General features: G+C 43.3%; 1 protein-coding gene across 1 annotated transcript; it reads right to left on the bottom strand.

Annotated features, from left to right (window-relative positions):
* Positions 1 to 2,752: 2,752 nt before the first annotated feature.
* Positions 2,753 to 4,960, bottom strand: LOC122033984. Its single transcript, XM_042593123.1, has one exon. It carries the CDS (start codon positions 4,958 to 4,960, stop codon positions 2,753 to 2,755), a length of 2,208 nt encoding a protein of 735 aa, XP_042449057.1.
* Between the last annotated feature and the right edge of the window lie 15,047 nt (positions 4,961 to 20,007).

Genomic DNA, 20,007 nt, shown 5'->3' with positions numbered 1-20,007 from the left:
TGCGCCGGTCGTCCCAAAATTACGTTATAGGACGAGGAGAGTCGACCACCACGAAGTTTATTGTCCTTGTCCTCGACTCTTCTCCAAGGTAGAATAATGTCAATAAAGTTGAACTTCGTTCAGTAAACGTAGGCGGGGTCGTCATGGGCAGACTCGGCTCGATCAATTTGCAGTGATTGAGCGCCTTCTTGAATATGATGTTGACCGAGCTCCTGTGTCAACAAATACGCGGTGAATAGTGTAATTGGCTATTACCGCTTTGATGAGTAAGCATCGTGGGGTACTCGACTCCTTCCATGTCCCACAGTCGGCGATTTCGGTCCGTTCTCTTGGCCGGTATGCATGAATCGGGTTGCCGAACGCTCGCTTTCTAGCTCGGTTGGTCTCCTCGGTCGGCCCACCAAGAATAACGTTGATCTCGCCTCGGGAAGTATTGCTTCTATTTTCCTCTTCCGGCGGACGGTCGGGACCGTTCTCTGGACGCCTGGCGATTCTCCCGCTTGGAGAACGGCGCCGATCGGGAGTCTGTTGCTATCAGCTCGCGTCCGATCGGCTTCATGTGTTCTCTGTCTTTGTCGGTCGAGGGCGACCGTCGTCCGCATTCCGGGATGAGCCACGAAGGAAGACTGATAATCCTTGTGTTGTGCGTATCTGTCCGGTGGAAGGAGCAAAACATCGGGTCCATCTCTTCTTTGGCTTGGGCGAGCCTGCCTCTTGCGTGTGATCGGCGTGAGGATCGGATTGCTTGACCCCTCGGTCCTCGGGCGGTGATGAGCGGCGTCTTTATTTCCGCTCGGCATGAGTAGGTGCCCGCTGGTTGGAGTTTCCTTTTTTTGCGCTTCTTCCACGTTGATGTATTCGTTGGCCGGTGTAGCATGTGATCATAATCTCGGGCGGCTTTCGGATGAGCGAGGAAGAAGTCCCCATCCACTAGGCCTTGTGTGAAGGCATTCATCATGGTCTCCGATGGGCCGTTGGAATATCCATCGCCACTTTGTTGAATCACGGATGTAAGCTGGGCGATTCACGGGCTTCTTGCTTGATGGCGAGCAGGACTATTTGGTCTTTTGATATCGCCGATTGCAAAGTGGTGGAGGAAGGCGTTGAAATCTTTGAAGGCGGTGATAGATCCGTCCGTGACCTCAAACCACCGTTGAGCCGATCCAGAGAGTGGTAAGAAAAACTCGGCATTTTACTCCATCCGTGTATTGATGGAGTGTAGTTGTGTTATCAAACTTACCAGATGATCATGGGTCGGTTGTCCCATTATACTCGCCGATCGTCGGGGCACGTAGTGCTTCGGCAGAGGTCAGAATAGCCTCAAAGGCAATTAATCCTCTCGGGTGATGCGTCCGCTCGGGGGCTTTCCCCTTTCTATCATCTCGTCTAGGCATTTCATCAAGAAGATCCCCTATCTCTATGGTGATGCGGCTTGGGTGCGGAATAGAGCCCGATGAAATGCAACGGTGGCCTGCGGTGCTTCCGCTCGGCCACCAGACGCAGACGTTGCTTGTTGCTCCGGCCGCTCGGCTATTGCTTTCTGTTTTTGCTCCACAAGCTTGGCGGCCCTAATTTCGACCAGAGCGTCGCGTTCCTCCGTGGAAAGCGTCACCTTGTGTTGTCGTCCAGCCTCGTCCATTGTTCCCGTTCGAATGCAGGAGCGTTCCCACAGACGGCGCTAAATTGATCCTGTCCGAATGCTGAACCAACGGACGCTGGGAACGTGGCGCTCCCCTGCTGCTGATGTGGGTCTCCGACTAACCGCACGATGCTCCGGCGATCCTGCAACAAAACCGAGCCGGGGGGGTGTCCCGGCGACGGCCCTCCGACGCTCAAGTTAGGCGAAGGAATAAGAAAGTGGCTTAGAAAATGTAGACTTGCGTACCTCCGGTTGAAGAAGTGGAAGCCTTATATAGACCTCTCGAAGGAGTCTGGGCACACCAATCGAAGCAATCACCTGCTTTCGACCATGCCTAGGTGTGGGCCTGTCAGAAGGGCATCCATAAGACCATACTGTTGATACAATCACATGTTTTCGACCATGCCTAGGTGTGGGTCTGTCAGAAGGGCATCCATAAGACCATACTGCTACTGTATCAACCTTTCCATGATGTGATGGTGAGGCCTTTAATAGTACCATCTTGCGTACAGTCTAATCATCATGCATTTGCTGACATACCATATCCCGAGCCGAGCGAATAGGCCGCTCGACTAACCACTGTTCCCTCGCCACGATTCCGGCCGAGCGGACACCTCCGCTCGGCCATTCTATCCTCGGCCGAGCGGACACCTTCGCTCGGCCACTCGGCTTCGGTTCTCCTGCTTTAGCGTCGGAAACTCAAACCTTTGGCTGGGTAATCTCTGGTTCCGCTCGGACGGGACCCCATCTATGAGTCCCTCATTCTTGCCGCCGGATCAAACCATATAGTACCAACACGGCCTTCTAGACTTTAGCCCAACTTAGGATTCCACCATATTCACCGTACCATCCTTCTATTATAAACATATCTCTATTTGACAAACTTAGAGGTTGCCTGGATTCCATCAGCTTCCGACGATAACAATGGTGATGAATAAATATTTAATATTCGAAATGTTGTGCTGCTAGTCCCACCTCCAAACAAAATATCGAGCAGGTGTCAATCAAGGCTCAGAGAATCCAAACAAAGAATCAAAATTCCTACGATCCTAATCTATACTCAGTTGCTAGCGATCAAGAGGAGAGTTAAAAATTCGAGGGAGATCCGTGTCATTACGCCGATGATGGGTCCTCCACGAACTCACTGACCACGTCGTCGCCGTCGTCGGCCATGTTGAGGAGCGCTGCATCCTTTTCCTCCTCGCTGGAGAAGGCTCTCCTTCCGATCATGGACTGCGCCGTGAGAAAAGCGATCTTTTGTGCAGCCGGGGACTGCGCGTGCGTGCGCATCCACTGCATCAAAGCGGAGTTGCGTTTGAGGCCGCCGGAAGTGGCGTGCAGGAAGATGAGCCGCATGGCTACTTGCTGCAGGCATTTGAACTCGTTGAGGCAGGTTTCCCAGACGAGGAGGCGGCTCTGCGGGTTGGCGATCCTCGTCTTCCCTGTCGATGGGTCGTGGTTCTTCACCTGCACAGCCTGCGCGTAGAGCGGATCCAACCCTTCCGACCTCCACTTCATTAGCTCCATCAGCACAATGTGGACGTCCTCCGGCGACACCAGCCGCTTGATGAGCTGGTCCACGTCCTTTTCCTGCTCCGGCGACAGGCGGTTGAACTGCGGGAGGTACTTGCCGCTCGTATTCTTCACTAGAAACAGGGGATCCAACACGAACGCGGCGGACCAAGCCGCGCAGTAGTTCTTCTGGAACCTTTTCTCGATTAAGTTCTCGACCAGAGAACCGTCGAAGTTGAACTTAGCGCGCCATTCTCTGACCTTGGACCGCAGCTCGTCCCACAGAGGTAAGCATTGCCCGATCAATGGTCGCTCTGTCACGATTTCTTGAGTTATGGATTGTACCAGGATGACCAGCGAACGAACCGCCTCCAGCTCGGTCCAAAATCTGCCGTCCTGAATCAGTTCCGCCATGTCTTTGGCAATTGGCTCCTCGGCGCAGTAGATCTTGTAGTCCTCGTGGAGGACGGCCATTTGGATTGGGCGCGCAAAGTCCATGACGTCCTCCAACACGGCGAAGTAGGTTGGGAAGTCGGTGCGTTTGTTGCTGCTACCGGTGGCGGACGAGCAGCTTCGAAGGAGGCGCGTGTGACCGTGTTCTTCGTGCTGATACTTGTGGAAGATTCTTCGAACTCGAGACTGGGTGTTGAAGAAATGGCCAAGCTTCGAGCAATTGGCCGACGCTCGAGCAAAGGTTGGAAGATACCGCGTGAAGTCTACGAGCAGGCTATTGAATGCTTGGAGTTGGCAGGAGAGGTTCACCATCCTTTGGCCACGGCCCTCGAGGTTGCGAAGGGCCTTGGTGCCGAAGCGGTTGGCGACGATGCCAGCGCATCGGTCGGAGCGATCGCTACTAATTTTGGAGACAGCGTCCCAAAGGAGCTCCTCGGCGTAGTCAGAAGTGGCTCCCCCGTTGATGAGCAGCGTACGGTGGAACAATGTGGTCCCATTGGGGAGGTTCACGGTGAAGGTCACCAATGTATTCTCCGACGACGTTGCCGACGATTTCCAGCCGTCAGAGGCAAGCTGGAAGAAGGCGGCATCGCGGATTCTGGCCTCAGATTCCGACAGGACCTCGTGGTATCGAGCTTCGAGGGGAGAGAAAACGAGCTGGCGGGAGGAGATCGAGGAAAGCCCGACCTGGTTGAGAAAAGATTGGAACTTTGGATGATCAAGTGCTGAGGGGGAGACTGCACCGGCCGAATCGAAGAGCCAGTCGGAAAGCAGGGCTAGAGCAGAGTCCGCCTGGGGCTTGGGGAGGGCTGCGAGGGATGCAATCGGGCTCTTAAGCCTCTTGACGCTTTCCTCCAGCCTCTCCAGCGCGACGAGGTCCTCCTTCCCGCCGGAGAGCAACAGCCGCGGCCTGGGCTGGTGTAGCGGTCGGGTTGCGTTGCACCGCCGGGTGAGGGGGCGGTGGCGACGAAGACGGGGGGAGGCGGGGGGGAGGGATGAAATAGGGACGGGATCGACAGGGGCCGCAAGGGAAGCAGCGTGGTCAGGGGCGGCGGACGCGGAAGAGGGGGAGGAGAAGTGGGGACACGCGCGGCGCTTAAGGTGCTCGGAGGCGGTGCGCGAAGGGTTCGAGGCGGAGAACAAGGACGCGCAGAGCGTGCACCGGAGCTTCGCGGCCGAGGGGTACGCCGCCCCGGCGGCCGTGACCAGGATGGGCTCCAGGTGGACCCAATACCACGCCCCTTTCCCTTTTGTCGCTTTGCTCCGCACCGCCAGCAGCCGCTCGTACCGCTTCCTCGCCGCCCGCGCCGTCGGGTCCTCTGCCCCCACCGCCCCTTCCCCTCCCGCCGACTCCATCGCCCCCGCCTCCATCCAAATCAATCTCCCTTCCCTCCGCCAGCCACCTAAACGCATACAAAACTCAGCCTTTCTTCCCCCACCAATATTTATGAAACCCCACAATCAACTCCTCCTCCCATGCGTTGAACCAGAAACCCGATGTCACAAACTTTCCCAGTTTAAAAATGGCATGATGAGCTTTTCTGCAACTGCATCATATCTCCATTCTCCACTTCAACTTCCGCCTCTGCACATCGGAAAAAAAAAAAAAAGGGATGCATCCCAATCACTCACCCAAATAATGCATCAAGCGACTGCGAACACCTTCGCCCAAAATCAAAAAGCACCTCGTGCGGTGTCAGACAGAAGTAGATATATATCCCACATATCAGTCCGGAGGAGGAAGAAGAAGAAGAACCAGAAGAAGAAAAGGAGGGGAAGAAGAAAATAAGAAAAGTGAGGAAGGAAATTTAAGGCCATGTGGCGATCGTTTTCCGAACTGTAGAAGAGCGGAAGCCTTTGACCAGTCTGGTAAGACCAAATGCCTCAGCCAAGTGAGGGAGCGTATTGAAGACTGGTGGTGGTAGGGGTAGTAGGTGAATGAACAGCCTAGCTTCGGTACTCCATGCATCAGATGCACTGAGGCAGACGTACAATAACAAAGTTTCAAAGAGACGCAGCGAGATCAACAGCATCAAGATTTGCAGCGGACGCACACTGAATTTACACACCTGCCCCAGGCTTTTGGCACTTGGGGATAGACCCGATCACAGTTCGTAATCAACAGTTTAAAATTGTCTGTTTAATTTGATTGGTTCAAAACTAACGATACGATTCTTCAAAAGATAGTTTGACGGTTCGAAACTAACGATTTAAAATTGACAATTCAATTGAATTGATTCAAAACTAATGATTCGATAGTTTGAAGTTGATGGTTCAATGGTTTGACGGTTCAGTACTAACCGTTCGACAATTCGGAATTAACAGTTCGACGGTTTGAAATCGACGTTTCGATGATATTTTGAATTGCCAATTCGACTGACATTCGAAACAGATGGTTTGACGATTCGAAACTGATGATTCAAAATTGATAGTTTGATGATTTTTGATAAGTCGGCCCTTAATTTTGACCATATAAGATGATTTTGATTCATGGTTTTGTTCATCTTATTGTTCATGGTTCATCGTAATTTTCTACAGTTTAAAATTATTATATTGATTTTTTTATAAAATTCATAAAATCGTTTACCACTCAAGGATAATCATATAGTAAACAAAATTATTAATTAGTTATTAATAACTCACACATAATATCATTTACGAATTGTAAATTATCTAACAAATAACAAATGAATAAACACTTCTTCCTTTTCTCTAATTATTAAAAATAACAATATAACAAATGAATATTATTAATTAACATATAAAACATTAATAGTTATAGTCTATTCAGTTAGAAAATTTGGTATTCATTTTGGAGACTCAACCATAGTAATTGATGGACAAATTCTTTTAACATCTATAAAAATTATAAAGAAAAAATCTATAAAAAAATGTTAGACTAGCGTTAAACCGGTTCGACAAGTTAATAGCCCCTGAACCTTAACCAGCCCGGCAAAAGCCCAAGCCAATTACAATTTAGACTCGTAGCCTAGTAGACCCGACTAAGTTTAGAACCGTAGTTCGACGATTTTTGATAGGTCAATCATTAATCTTAACTGTCCAAGACGATTACGGTTACAGTTCGCTATGATTCAAGATTATTATTATTTTTTAAATAATTAAAATTTGATACAAATTTTTTTTAAAAAAAATAGTTTCGTACGTATTTAAGTTGTCTACGTATCACCAATAATTTTAAAGAAGTATCCTGAACCTTAGAAGTATTGTCATTAGTACTTCCTTATATCTCAGATGTCAAAATTTGCTTGGGCTTATCATTGGTAAATTGAATATTGTGATCTTCATTTGTATTTCCTTACCCCTATGAAATTGAGAGGATGAATTTCCTTCTTTCATTATAATTAGATAATTAAAGTCAAAAGCGATTGAGATTTTAGAATTGAAAGATGGAAACAGAGAATATGATGTGGAAATGATGATATTAACTCTTTATTTATAAAATTTAGAGAATAATAGCCACTAAATCATAATTGTTGATAAAAATGATCAAATAATATGAATCATTAAAAAAAAAATCCTCCCCTCTCCTCCCCAATGAACTATTGGTCTAACGGTCAAAATTATTTTTACTCATTTTCTCTAACTTTTAAATCAAACTAATATAAACAAATTGTTATAGAGTTGAAAATATTTTTTTACTTTTTATATAAAAAAAACTATTGATTAATTATTAAATAATTAACTAACAAACATGGATGTCAATATGTTATAATCTAAGTGGATAGGACCTAACTGGCCAACCCGTGGGTAGATTTAAACTCGGGTCAATGTGTAACTAGCTGAGATCCAGCCCGTGGGCAAGTACATTCATGGATTTGTCTTGCTTGGGCCATATTTGGAGTTGGAGTCGAGTCATGTCATAATTCTTTTTGGACTAACACCATGCTAATACATCCTAATTAAGGAGCGTGCAATTGGTGTGTTTAGGGTTTTTGGGTTTAGGCCTTACTAGATCACTTTGTGCAAATAGAAGCTCGTTAGGACTTGACTGAGAGACCCCTCCTATAAAGATATAGTGTTTAGGCTACTTGTTTTTTTTTTACATCATTTTTCTACAATTCTATTAGGTTAACAATTTTTTTTTTTTGCAACTCAAGATCCTTTTCTTCCGTAGCATGGACCACTGACAAATAGTCCTTGGTGTGTCAACATTCTACACTGGCATGTGATTTTATACTGAATAATGAGCTCCATGAAGTCCTTTTTGTAAAGAGTTTCATAAATGCATATTTGATATTGACATCATTTGAGATCTACTTATTTAGTGAAAGTTGGCAACAATTAGTATTACAATGTCATGATGTCCTCGGTCCCTACCATACATAGATAGCTATCGTATGCATAAGTCATAACTAAAGATAACAATATTAGATATGCCTCACTAATGTAATAGGAAAAATTATGCAGTTCTATTATATATTCACATAAAAATACTACATTATCTTGTGTTTCGTGATATATAAGAGAAGTAGCTTGACCAGAAAACTATGCTATGGCCAGTTGAAATTGAAATCAACATAATCCTATGAATATAAATATTTTATTTTAAATATAATTTATGACAAAAAAAAATGTCCCAAATTATGTAAATCATAAAAAAATAGGTCTCTTTCAAAAGAAAAAAAAATCAAATGGATGTCCATCAAATATTATATTTCAAGAATACCTCTTATTCCAATGTTATTATATCAGCTATCAGCTATCAGCTATCAGCTATCAGCTACCAATAGATATTATAATATATAGAAGCTACTCTATAATTGTTACCATATGGAATACCTAATATAATATTGTACTTAAGTTAAGTAGCTACTATATGATTGCAGAAGATAATAAGTAGTTATTACAACTATTTTATAATTATTTTGATATATTTAAAGTGATTTAGATAAAGTTTAAATAATTTTAACTAATTTGATAAAAAAAATATTTTGATATAATAGTGTTATGATTTAGAATTTTAAAGTTTTAGGATTTATAATTTATGTAACGCCCAAAAATTTTCAAAATTATTTTAGCAGTATTCTATGATTTTTCTGGAATTTTAGGATATTTTACAGAATTTTTAGAGTAGCGGAAGTAGCAAAAATAAATAGAAAACAAAAATAGCCTACGCGGGAATTGAACCCAAGACCTATGGGTCCTACGACTTATAGCGGACTCTAGTAACCAAGTGAACCCAGCAGGGCCGTGCTGAAAGGAAAGGGAATCAATTATATTTATGTTGGAGTTGGGCGAATTAATTCCTTAATATAAATAGGAATTAATAAGTGGGGAGATAGAATTTTTAATCGGCAACTTCTTCTCCTCACCCTAGCCACGCCTCCTTCTCTCGGCGCCAACCACAAGAACAAACCTAGGGTTCCTTTCCTAGGGCTTCAAGGACACCTTCCGGCAACGACTCTGGCACGAGGACGTTTCTCTCCGCGAGAAGAACGTGTGGACGCAAGAGAATCGTCGAGAAGATCGTCCCTACCGGAAATCTAGCGATTAGAATCGTAAGAAACTTCGAGCAGGAGGTAAGAAACCCCTCACCTGCAGTATAAGTAGCTCTCGTGTGAATTTTATGTATTAGTTTAGTAATATGTAGACTACCGACTCAAAGGATGCGAATTAGCGCATACCAAGTGTTCGATTTAAATAGTTTAGCACAGAAAAATGCAACTTATGCATTTTAGTGGCTTAGATAAATGCAATAGAAGCATTTCATAGCTTATTGAGTCTTGCTCCAGCTTTTACAGGACCAAATGTCCAATGGGTGGGCTCCCACAGTCGCCTCTAGGTTTAGATAACCTAGTTCTGGGTTTAGACAACCTAGTAAAAGCAAGACAAGAATTTATTAGCTTATGTTCAGTATTTTACTTTCTCAGTGGCACTGTACTGGATTAGATATCTATTGGGTTGGACTCCCATAGTCGTCCCTAGGTTCAGCTAACCTAGTAACCCTACTAAATTCGGGACTTGCAAACCCGGGTTTAGTTAGGGATGCGCGCACAGCAAAGTACAGTTGCCTGGCCCAAACAGCAGCTTGATTACTATTTTAATCTATTATGAATATAGTTTTTTCAAACATCACAAAATAGTTATGTGAATTCAGTACAGCTTTAGCATCGGATTAGTATTAGCTTAGCTCAACCATGGTATCAGTTTAGTTTTCTGTTGATACAACATGATAGTTTATAAGTAGCTTTATTGCCATGATCAGTTTTGCTTCTATGTGTTGTATGTCATGCCATGCTTAGCATATTCAGAATGTATTTCAAATAACATGTCTTAAAAATATAATTCGCATCGTATGCATGTTTTTGTGAGGTAGATGGTTTCTTACTAAGCGAAAGCTTACAGATACTCTTTCCTTATACTGCAGATAAAGGTAAAGGAACGATGGACTAGCGGAAGCTGGAGGTCAATGCAACGATGAGGATGTGTGTGGATGGAACTTGGGACAAAGATCTTAGAGAATTTCAGCGAGTTTTGTTTTGAACATTAGAATTTGTTTTAGCAATTTTATTATTCCGCACCTTAGTATGTTAAATGCCATAAACTAGTGAATCATGCACTCTATCATGCTTCGAACATTAGTTACATGATGTTAGAATGTTTCCTAACCATTTTTGAACTTGTATATGTGATTGAGGCACGAAATAGTGCTGAAATCAGACTTCTGGTACGAAATCAGAAACCCCAATCGATCGGCTGATCGATTGGAGGCTTCTCAATCGATCAGCCGATCGATTGAGAAGTTCGTACTGCGAACAGTAGGCCTCTGGATCGATCAACCGATCGATCCAGCAAATTCTGTCGCGAACAGAAGGCTCTAGGATCGATCACTGGATCGATTAGCCAGTCTGGATCGATCCGCCGATCGATCCAGAATATTGCCCGAGCACAGTAGTGTGCTGGATCGATCCAACCTAAGCCCCACATACAGTAGCCACCTGGATCGATCCACGGATCGATCCGGCCATTCCAATCGATCCGTGGATCGATTGGGTGGCCTGATGTCAGCAAGAAACTCTTAGTTAAGTTCCTTGACCATTGGGGGATGTAATATATGTCATGAATAGTTTAGATTACACCCCTTAGTACATGTAGAACCAAGAAATGATAATAGTTTAGCAAAATTTTAGTTAGTACAGCTTCCGCACCTAGATTTGATGATGGTCTTGGAATAGTTAGCACATATTAATGTAGCGATCGGCCTCACAGCCTAGTCCGTAGAAGGTGGGTTGTTACAGAGTGGTATCAGAGCAGTTTCCCATACTTCCTACACACACATCAGCATTGAACCTGCAGCTTCCAAGTAAGAACGTCTCTCACTTTCTCTATGTTTCTTGTTTCCATGTTCAGATATAACTAAAGCATGCTTGTTTATGATAGTAGTTAATATGATAACAGTAGTTACTCTATTAAGATTGTATTAGTTATGTATGTCCTCTATGTCTCTAGAATGGCACGGGGACTCCCAGCTAGAAGGGCACCAGCTACTGAGCCCCAGCATGAGGCAGGCAGTTTAGTGCCTCCCCCAGACCTTACAGCATTAGTGGCTCAATTACAGTAGCAGCTAGCTGAACAGCAACAGGAGATAGCCACCTTAAAGGCTAATCAGCAGAATACTCCCACAGTCACCCCGGAACCAAACTTAGCAACGCGAGTAGTCTTAAAGGTTCCACCAGTAGCCCCAGCAGCAGAGGCAAAGAGAGAAGCCTATCTGATCCAGTGGCAGAGAGTCAAGCCCGAGAATTTCTCAGGCACCAGCGAACCATGGGATGCTCAAGCTTGGTTCCAAACACTGGAAAGCACGGTGGAGCTTCTGGACTGGCCAGAGCATGAGAAGGTGAAGTGCGCCTCTTTCTGTCTGACGGGAGATGCACGCATGTGGTGGGAGAGAATTAGAGCGAAGCGCCCAGTAAATCAGATGACATGGGTTGACTTCGAGAAAGAATTCTTCGAGGAGTTCTTTCACATGCGGGTTACAAACCGCCACTACGACGAGTTCACTGAGTTTCGTCAGGGCAACCTATCAGTTGAGGAAGCCGTGAAGAAATTCAATAGATTGGCTCTTCTATGCCCTGAACTAGTCAGCACAGAAAAAGAACGAGTCCGGTTGATGCTCAAGATGCTGAGGCCGGAAATAGCAATGAACGTGGCTGGCGGGCGTTCGGGCCGCAAAACCAGAAGAACTAGTCGGCAAAGCACTACCAGAATAATATCAAGCAGCAGAAGCAAGTCCTCTCAGAGCCTAAAGGGCAAGGAGGCTTAGGTACTCAGAAACAACAGGGCCACAGCTCTAACTGGAAAGGGAACTCCAGCAACAAGCGCAAACCAGGGAGTTACCCAAAGGGAGGACCAGCCAGTAAACAGCCTAGTTATCCCAAATGTGCTACTTGTGGAAAATTTCACCCAGGAGTTTATCGCAAGGGCACACGAGGATGCTTTGAGTGTGGACAAGAAGGCCACATGGCCAGCGATGCCCAAACAAGGCCGACTTTCCTCTACGCGGCCGATCGATGCGAAGCCAAGCGGCGGTTGCATCATGCGGGGCGCTTTAGATGGTCCCCACATCAGCGGCGGACTAGAAGCCCCTCCAGTTCGACCAATGCGAGATCTATTCGACCCGGAGAGGGCGTAGCAAATGCCTCGGCGGTTATTCGAGTTAGATTAGTATTTTACAACAAAGTACAACTGTCTTATTCGATCTTGGGCAACCCATTCTTATATATCCGGGGCATTTGCAAAAAGTTAGCGATACCTCGAGGTACTCAGTAGTCGACGACGTTACCTTCGGGAGAAATTATGGCATCCACGCACTGGCTCAGAGCAGTGCCGGTCATTATAGCAGACAGAGAACTTTTTGTGATCCGATAGTGCTAAATATGACTTACTATGATGTCATCCTTGGAATGGACTTCTTGATCGGATATACGGTGCCTCCATCGAGTGTCGTGGCGAAAGTTGTATTCCACACAGGCGAAGCGATTCGAGTTCGTCGGAGAACGAAAGCCAAGAAATTTCTCTCTGAAGGCACAGAGATTAATGGATTCGGGATGTCAGGATTTTAGCACCGTAGTCGATTACCGGTCGGGCGAGGACCGATAACTAGCGAGGTCAGTCGTATGCTTTCTGTTGTCTTCCACGAAGAGTTACCGGCTTAGCACAGACGGGAGATTGAATTTGAGATAGAACTCATTCCGGTACAAATCCAATGCGCCTTACCGCATGGCTCCAGCAGAATCGAAGGAACTTCATGAGCAACTACAGGAGCTTCATACGCCCTAGTCACTCACCATGGGGAGCGCCTGTATTGTTCGTGAAGAAGAAGGACGGGAGCATACGCCTGTGTATAGATTACCGGGCACTGAACCAAGTCACGATTAAGAACAGGTATCCTCTTCCCAGAATAGATGACCTGTTCGATCGGCTAAAGGGAGCAGCAGTGTTCTCTAAGATATACATCAGATCAGGATATCATCAGGTGAAAGTTAAAGAAGGGGATATATCCAAGACAGCATTTAGGACCAGATACGGACATTATGAGTTCGTAGTCATGCCCTTTGGTGTGACAAATGCCCCGGCTACTTTCATGGACCTCATGAACAGAGTATTCAGAAAATACTTAGATAAGTTCGTTATCGTATTCATCGATGACATTCTTATCTATTCAGGAACTCAGGAAGAACACACAGAGCACCTGAAAATAGTACTGCAGACCCTTCAGCAGAACCAGTTGTATGCCAAGTTCACAAAATGTGAATTTTGATTAGATCAGGTGTCCTTCTTGGGTCACATCATCTCAAAGGATGGTATTATGGTAGACCCCAGTAAGATAGAAGCTGTGAGTAATTGGAAAAGACCCAAGAACGCTAGCGAGATCAGAAGCTTTTTGGGATTAGCAGGTTATTACAGAAAATTCGTAGAGGACTTCTCCAGGATAGCCTCCCCACTGACAGCTCTCACCAGGAAAAACAGGAAATATCAGTGGACAGAGGACTGCGAGAACAGCTTCAGCGAGTTAAAAAGAAGATTGACCAGTGCACCTATTCTAGCTCTACCCGAGAACACAGACAACTTTGATATTTATAGTGATGTCTCTAAGTTGGGACTAGGAGCAGTGCTGATGCAAGACGGCAAGGTAATTGTTGGTGCGGGTAGCACTAACGGTCTAACCCAGGTTTTGATGAATGACAAATAGGTTAAGTTAGTTGTGTTGTTGTCTGACACTTTGATCAAGTGTGCAGGAAAAGTCCAACTAGGTCGACGGGCTGAACGGATAGCTGGCGAGAAGTCCAAGCGGGTCGACGGGCTGACCGGACGCTTGGCAAGAAGTCCAGCTAGGTCGACGGGCTGACCGGATAGCTGGCGAGAAGTCCAAGCGGGTCGACGGGCTGACCGGACGCTTGGCGAGAAGTCCAGACGGGTCGACGGGCTGACCGGACGTCTGGCAGGTAAGTGAGGTAAGTCACTGGAGGGGAGTGACTGTGAGGACGCGTTCCCGGGAAGGGGACATTAGGCGTCGATCCGGCTTAGATCCATTTCGGATGTCTAAGTCGAGATCGTGACTAGATTCCGGTCTCGGAAAGACGGAATCTAAGTCATACTTTGCTTATCTATAAAACTGTGCTAACAATCTTTGCTGCAGGGTACATTTGCCTCGGACTAACCTTTTCTTGCAGGAGAAGGACTTTCTGGAGAAGAGGGGTCCGGGCGCCCGGAGGGGATCCGGGCGCCCGGAGGCAAGTTTTATCCCCAGGACGGCGTTGACACTTGGAGCATGCTGGTTGGGAGTGTTACGTCACATTCCAGGCGCCCGGAAGGGATCCAGGCGCCCGGAGCAGCATATAAAAGAAGCCCCAGGCAGGAGCTTCAATACATCAGTCCTCTGAGAACTCTGAGTCCAATCACTCTGCTGCTCTACGCTCCAACGACGTTCACAAAGCTCCGACGACTCACTCCGGCTCTCTTTTTAATTCATTGTTTGTCGGTTAGCTTTGTTTTCTTTCTTTTCATTAGCAATATTTTTACGTAAATTGTAATTATCCGAATTGCTAGTGAATTGTCCAACGAAAGTACTCAAGGAGTACGAGCCTTCGAGTAGGAGTCGTCACAGGCTCGAGCAGTAAAAATCAACGTGTTCATTTCTTTACCTCTTTACTTTTCCTTGCGTTTTAACTCGAGATTTTCGAATCGATATTCACCCCCTCTATCGAATTCAACGGTCTTACAAGTGGTATCGGAGCAGGTACGCCTCGATTTGGTGCAACCACCAATCAGACGGTGAAATCATTTTTTTTAACAATTCCAAACTGATATTATTATCTTTTTGGAAGTTTTTTTCTCGTTGCATTTAAAATCTAAATTGGTACAACACCAACTTAGAGTTTCTATTTCTCCCGCACTGCTAATCCAAGACGAAGTCTTGGGATTTCTTTTTTCCAGTTAATTTAGTGTGTGCAGGATAAGATGTCTCAACAAGAAGGCTTCAACACAGTACGTCCTCCCCTATTCAACGGGGATGACTTTTCGTACTGGAAGAGAAGAATGGAGGTCTACATGAAGACAGACTACGACCAATGGATGAGCGTCACAAAGGCTTACAAAATTCCAGTAGACAACTCCGGGAACATAGTAGACCCTGAAGAATGGACAAATGATATAAAGAAAAAGGCATCAATTGAAAACAAAGCCATCAATACTCTACACTGCGGACTAACACGAGAAGAACTGAACCGGGTCGGACCGCATCAAAACGCTAAGGAGCTTTGGGATAAACTGATCGAGCTGCACGAAGGAACAAGCGACGCGAAGGTAACAAAAAGAGATTTGCTGTTAAATAAAATTTTTAATATAAAAATGCAGGAAGGAGAAACGGCAAGTCAGCTCCACGCGAGGGTCAAAGATATCCTCAACGGTCTCCACGCGATAGGCCACCAAATGGAGAACCGAGACTTAATCAGGTACGCGTTAAATGCTTTTCCGCGAAACAATTTGTGGGCATCAATCGTAGATGCCTACAAAATTTCAAAAAATTTATCTAAATTAAAATTGGATGAACTCTTTTGTGAATTGGAACTTCATGAGCAAACTAACGCCATTCGAGAAAGGTGTAGCTTTATTTGCGAGTTCCTCTAAAGAAAAGAAGAACAAGCCGAATCGAAGAAGATTCCGATCAAGACTCGAAGACGAAGAACACCGTGAACTGGTAAGGAAAATGTTCACCGGGAAAAAGAAGAACTTCAGCAGATCAGTTCGCCAGCTGACTCAAGAAATGTCACATGTTTCGGATGTAACAAGGGCACTACAAGAACGAATGCCCAAGATTGAAACTTGACAAACCAAAGTCAACAAAGAAGAAAGCCCTCAAAGCAACATGGGATGATTCCTCCTCGGAGAATCGGAGGGAGAAAGGCAAAGCACCAAAGTCACCTCGCGTTGATGGCTCACGGTCGAAACGAAGGCGAATCAGAGGAATCGGAAGGCGGGTCCGAACCCGAATCGAGCCACGAGTCCGCACTAGAAGGTTCCGAAGAGGTATACCTAAACTTAAATCGTAAATTCTTTAGAATTATCTCGTGTTTAAATAAAAAATTAGTTAAATTGGAAAATAAAAATAAATCGCTTCTTGAGGAAAATCAAAACCTCAAGGAACAATTAAAAAATTCGAATCCAACTCAAGATCGAACACTTGAGGAAGAGAATTTATCATTAAAAAATGAAATTAATAAGTTAAAAGAATTGTTGGAAAAATTCACAACAAGATCTAAAAATTTAGATTTAATTCTAAATAACCAAAAGGCATGCTATAATGAAACCGGACTTTGATATAAGTCAAACTCAAACAAAACCTTTAAATCATTATTAACCCAACACAAAGCAACTAAACAAGCTTGGGTCCCGAAAGCGTGCTTAACCACGCAAGTAGGACTTAATCAACTCTATATACCTAAAGATAAAATACATTATATAAACTTGAATAAATCAGATCAAAAACGAAAATATAAATCTAAATTAAAATCAAAATTCAAAACTCAACAAAATTTAGATTATCACCAAGTTGATTATAACTATAAAAAGAATCGACACAAACCCAAAATCTAAATTAATGGCCAATAATTCAGGGGGAGGCTCCAGAATAGCTGGCACCTCCAAAACTAACCTACCCGACAGGGTAACCCAAAACAAACTAACCCGGCAGGGTAATTAGGATTAGTTAAAGAGAGACCAAGTTTAACTTGACTCATGGTACTGGTGAAGTTTTTGGATGATAGTACGTTAGGGAAGCTTGGGCATCGCATGTCTAGAAAGATATGGCTTCGATCTGGTGCATTTGGCCAAGTGGAACTGACCGAAGCTAACCAGTTAGACCAAGATTTAGTACTAAGTTCCGTGGATAGGACTATTCGGAAAACTTCGAAAGGTTGGTTACTTCTAATGATGTCCATGTGACTCACCAAGCTTAGAAATTTATCCGAAAAATGCCTATTTGTGGAAACCAAAACTAAATCTGAATCTAACACACGTTAAACCAAAACTCCATAATTAAAAATCTAATTTCATCTCACAAAATCATAGGATTCCCTGATTGATAATATAGATCGGGTGAGATGAATAATGCTTCAAAATTAATTTCAAAATTTTAATTTTAACTTAAAAATTAATTTCAAAATTTTAATTTTAACTCAAAAATTAATTTCAAAATTTTAACTTAAAAATTAATTTCAAAATTTTAATTTTAACTTAAAAATTAATTTCAAAATTTTAACTTTAACTTAAAATTAATTTCAAAATTTTAACTTTAACTTAAAATTAATTTCAAAATTTTAATTTTAACTTAAAAAATTAATTTCAAAATTTTAACTTAAAAATTAATTTCAAAATTTTAATTTTAACTTAAAATTAATTTCAAAATTTTAATTTTAACTTAAAAATTAATTTCAAAATTTTAATTTTAACTTAAAAATTAATTTCAAAATTTTAACTTAAAAATTAATTTCAAAATTTTAATTTTAACTTAAAAATTAATTTCAAAATTTTAACTTTAACTTAAAATTAATTTCAAAATTTTAACTTTAACTTAAAATTAATTTCAAAATTTTAATTTTAACTTAAAAATTAATTTCAAAATTTTAATTTTAACTTAAAAATTAATTTCAAAATTTTAATTTTAACTCAAAAATTAATTTCAAAATTTTAACTTAAAAATTAATTTCAAAATTTTAATTTTAACTTAAAAAAATTAATTTCAAAATTTTAATTTTAATTTAAAAATTAATTTCAAAATTGTTTTCAGACTTAAAACTTCAAACTTCAAACCTATTTAAAACCCGGGCACTCGGAAGGGTTCCGGGCGCCCGGAATCCCCTATAAATAAGGGGCAGCAGGCGCCCCCAACCTTTGCACCACCAACTTTTCTCTTTTGCTAAGGTTCACTCTGAACCTCCGCGCGAAAGTATTTTAACTAAAATTTTCTAGCGGCGAAGACGCTGTTGCGATTCAACCGAGGTCGTCATATCTTTATTTGTCGATGGCTCCTCGGTAAAATTTCTTTCCCTCCTAAAATGTTATTAGAATTTTAGAATATTTTCTTATATATACAGTAGGAAACGAACAAACACTGGTGCTGGACCCTCCAATGCTAGCACAGACCCTAGGTTTCCCACAGATGAACTTAGGATTAAGTTTGAGTCAACTATCTATAAGGCCATTAGAACTACCTGCATAGATAGATCATTTTTTCTAAAGTCATGCCCCTCCGCTTTAGAGGTTATAGGCCACTTTAACTTAAGGAACCTCGTCGAATGCACTAGTCCTATAAACATAAGTCTGTGTGCCGAATTTTGCAATAACCTAGTAAAAGTAGACGATCTCACATATACCACTAGGGCGGCAGGCATTGATATCACATTTTCCCCTAGCGCTATCCGAGAGTTCTTAGAGCTGCGTCCGTCTACTTGTCCCTTTTTGTGCTACCCTCCGAGGGATCTACCATATTACTCTCGATACGATTTATTCGTATTTCTTTGGAGGAGAGAGAGATCCCACTGTGACACAGTTTAGGTCAGTAGAGCTACGGGTCCAGGATTACGCTCTCTATAGGGTTGTGGTCCTTTGTATTTTACCACTGACTACCCGAGACATCGCTGTGATGAGCCCATTTCATTCGTTCTTACTTTATGCCCTGATCCATAGGTTAGAAATTGACATCAGCCTGCACATTTTTTCCACCATTATCTACTCGGCCGGATTCGTGACTGATAGACGAGTCCATATGCCATATGGTCACATTCTGACAGCCTATATGTCCTCATTGCACATTGATGTCACTAGAGGAGCCATTGCCAACATGACCGAGTTCGATGTTATCACAGCTCGAAACTTCTCCTTAGTTGGTGTCCATATAGATAGAGATGACGGGACTATGTCTTGGCGGAGGGGGGCACAGCACCAGCCCGATCCAGACGCACAGGTGGACAAGTTCATGCTCGCACTATTTCCGGAGGAAGCCGCACCGGCTCCACCACCACCCCCAGCTCGAGCACCACGACACGCTCCCCGCACCCTAGCCGACCGTATGACCGGACTAGAGAGAGCGATTTTCATCGGGACATACGGCGAGAGGTTGCCTAGTTACGAGCTGCCGGGGACACCCGCCACACTGAGCTGATGGCACTTCTTCGATCCTTGGGATCTGGACCACCCCCTTCATCATCTCAGTAGCTTTAGTGATGACCTACTTCTGTAGCTACAATATTTGTAAAATATTTTGGATTTATCTAGTGGCATTTCAAACTTACATTGAATATGTTCTATCTTAATAGACTAGGATCTTTCAAAAATACTTTCAAAAATGATTTTATCAACTTATAGGCTAAACGTGATTGTTTTCAAACTTTCCATTTTTAGACTTTCAAAAACAGTTTTGGCCTTAGACTAGTTTTGAATCCTTAGAAAGCATGTACCCATAGGTTTAGTTCTTGAGCATCTCACCAACATCTTAGGTTTACCTTGCTTGTGTTTGATAAACATAGAAAGGGGTGAGATGCATAGGCCAACTGTCTGGACTTAAGATGCTTATTTCAGTGCATCAGCATAAGTCTGGACGTTAAATACAATTCAGATATTAATCAGATTAAAGTTCATCAGTCAAGTCAAACACTGACTGATCATAATTAACTTAATCTGACTAACCAAGTGAAAGCTACTATCTTCTGATAGTTAGTTAGTACCTAATTGGTTAGACAGCTGGTAAGAGTTAAGTATCAAATTCAGGGGGAGAAATAAAACTACTTTAGTTTTTCAAATTGAATTTTAAACTTAATTTTGAAAATCAAAATTTAAAAACAACTTGTTTAAAATTGTGAAATTTTTTTTCACAAACTTTTTAT

The sequence above is a fragment of the Zingiber officinale genome, chromosome 11B, assembly GCF_018446385.1.
Source record: "Zingiber officinale cultivar Zhangliang chromosome 11B, Zo_v1.1, whole genome shotgun sequence".
Lineage (NCBI taxonomy): Eukaryota > Viridiplantae > Streptophyta > Magnoliopsida > Zingiberales > Zingiberaceae > Zingiber > Zingiber officinale.
This window is presented reverse-complemented; position numbering and strand designations above follow the sequence as displayed.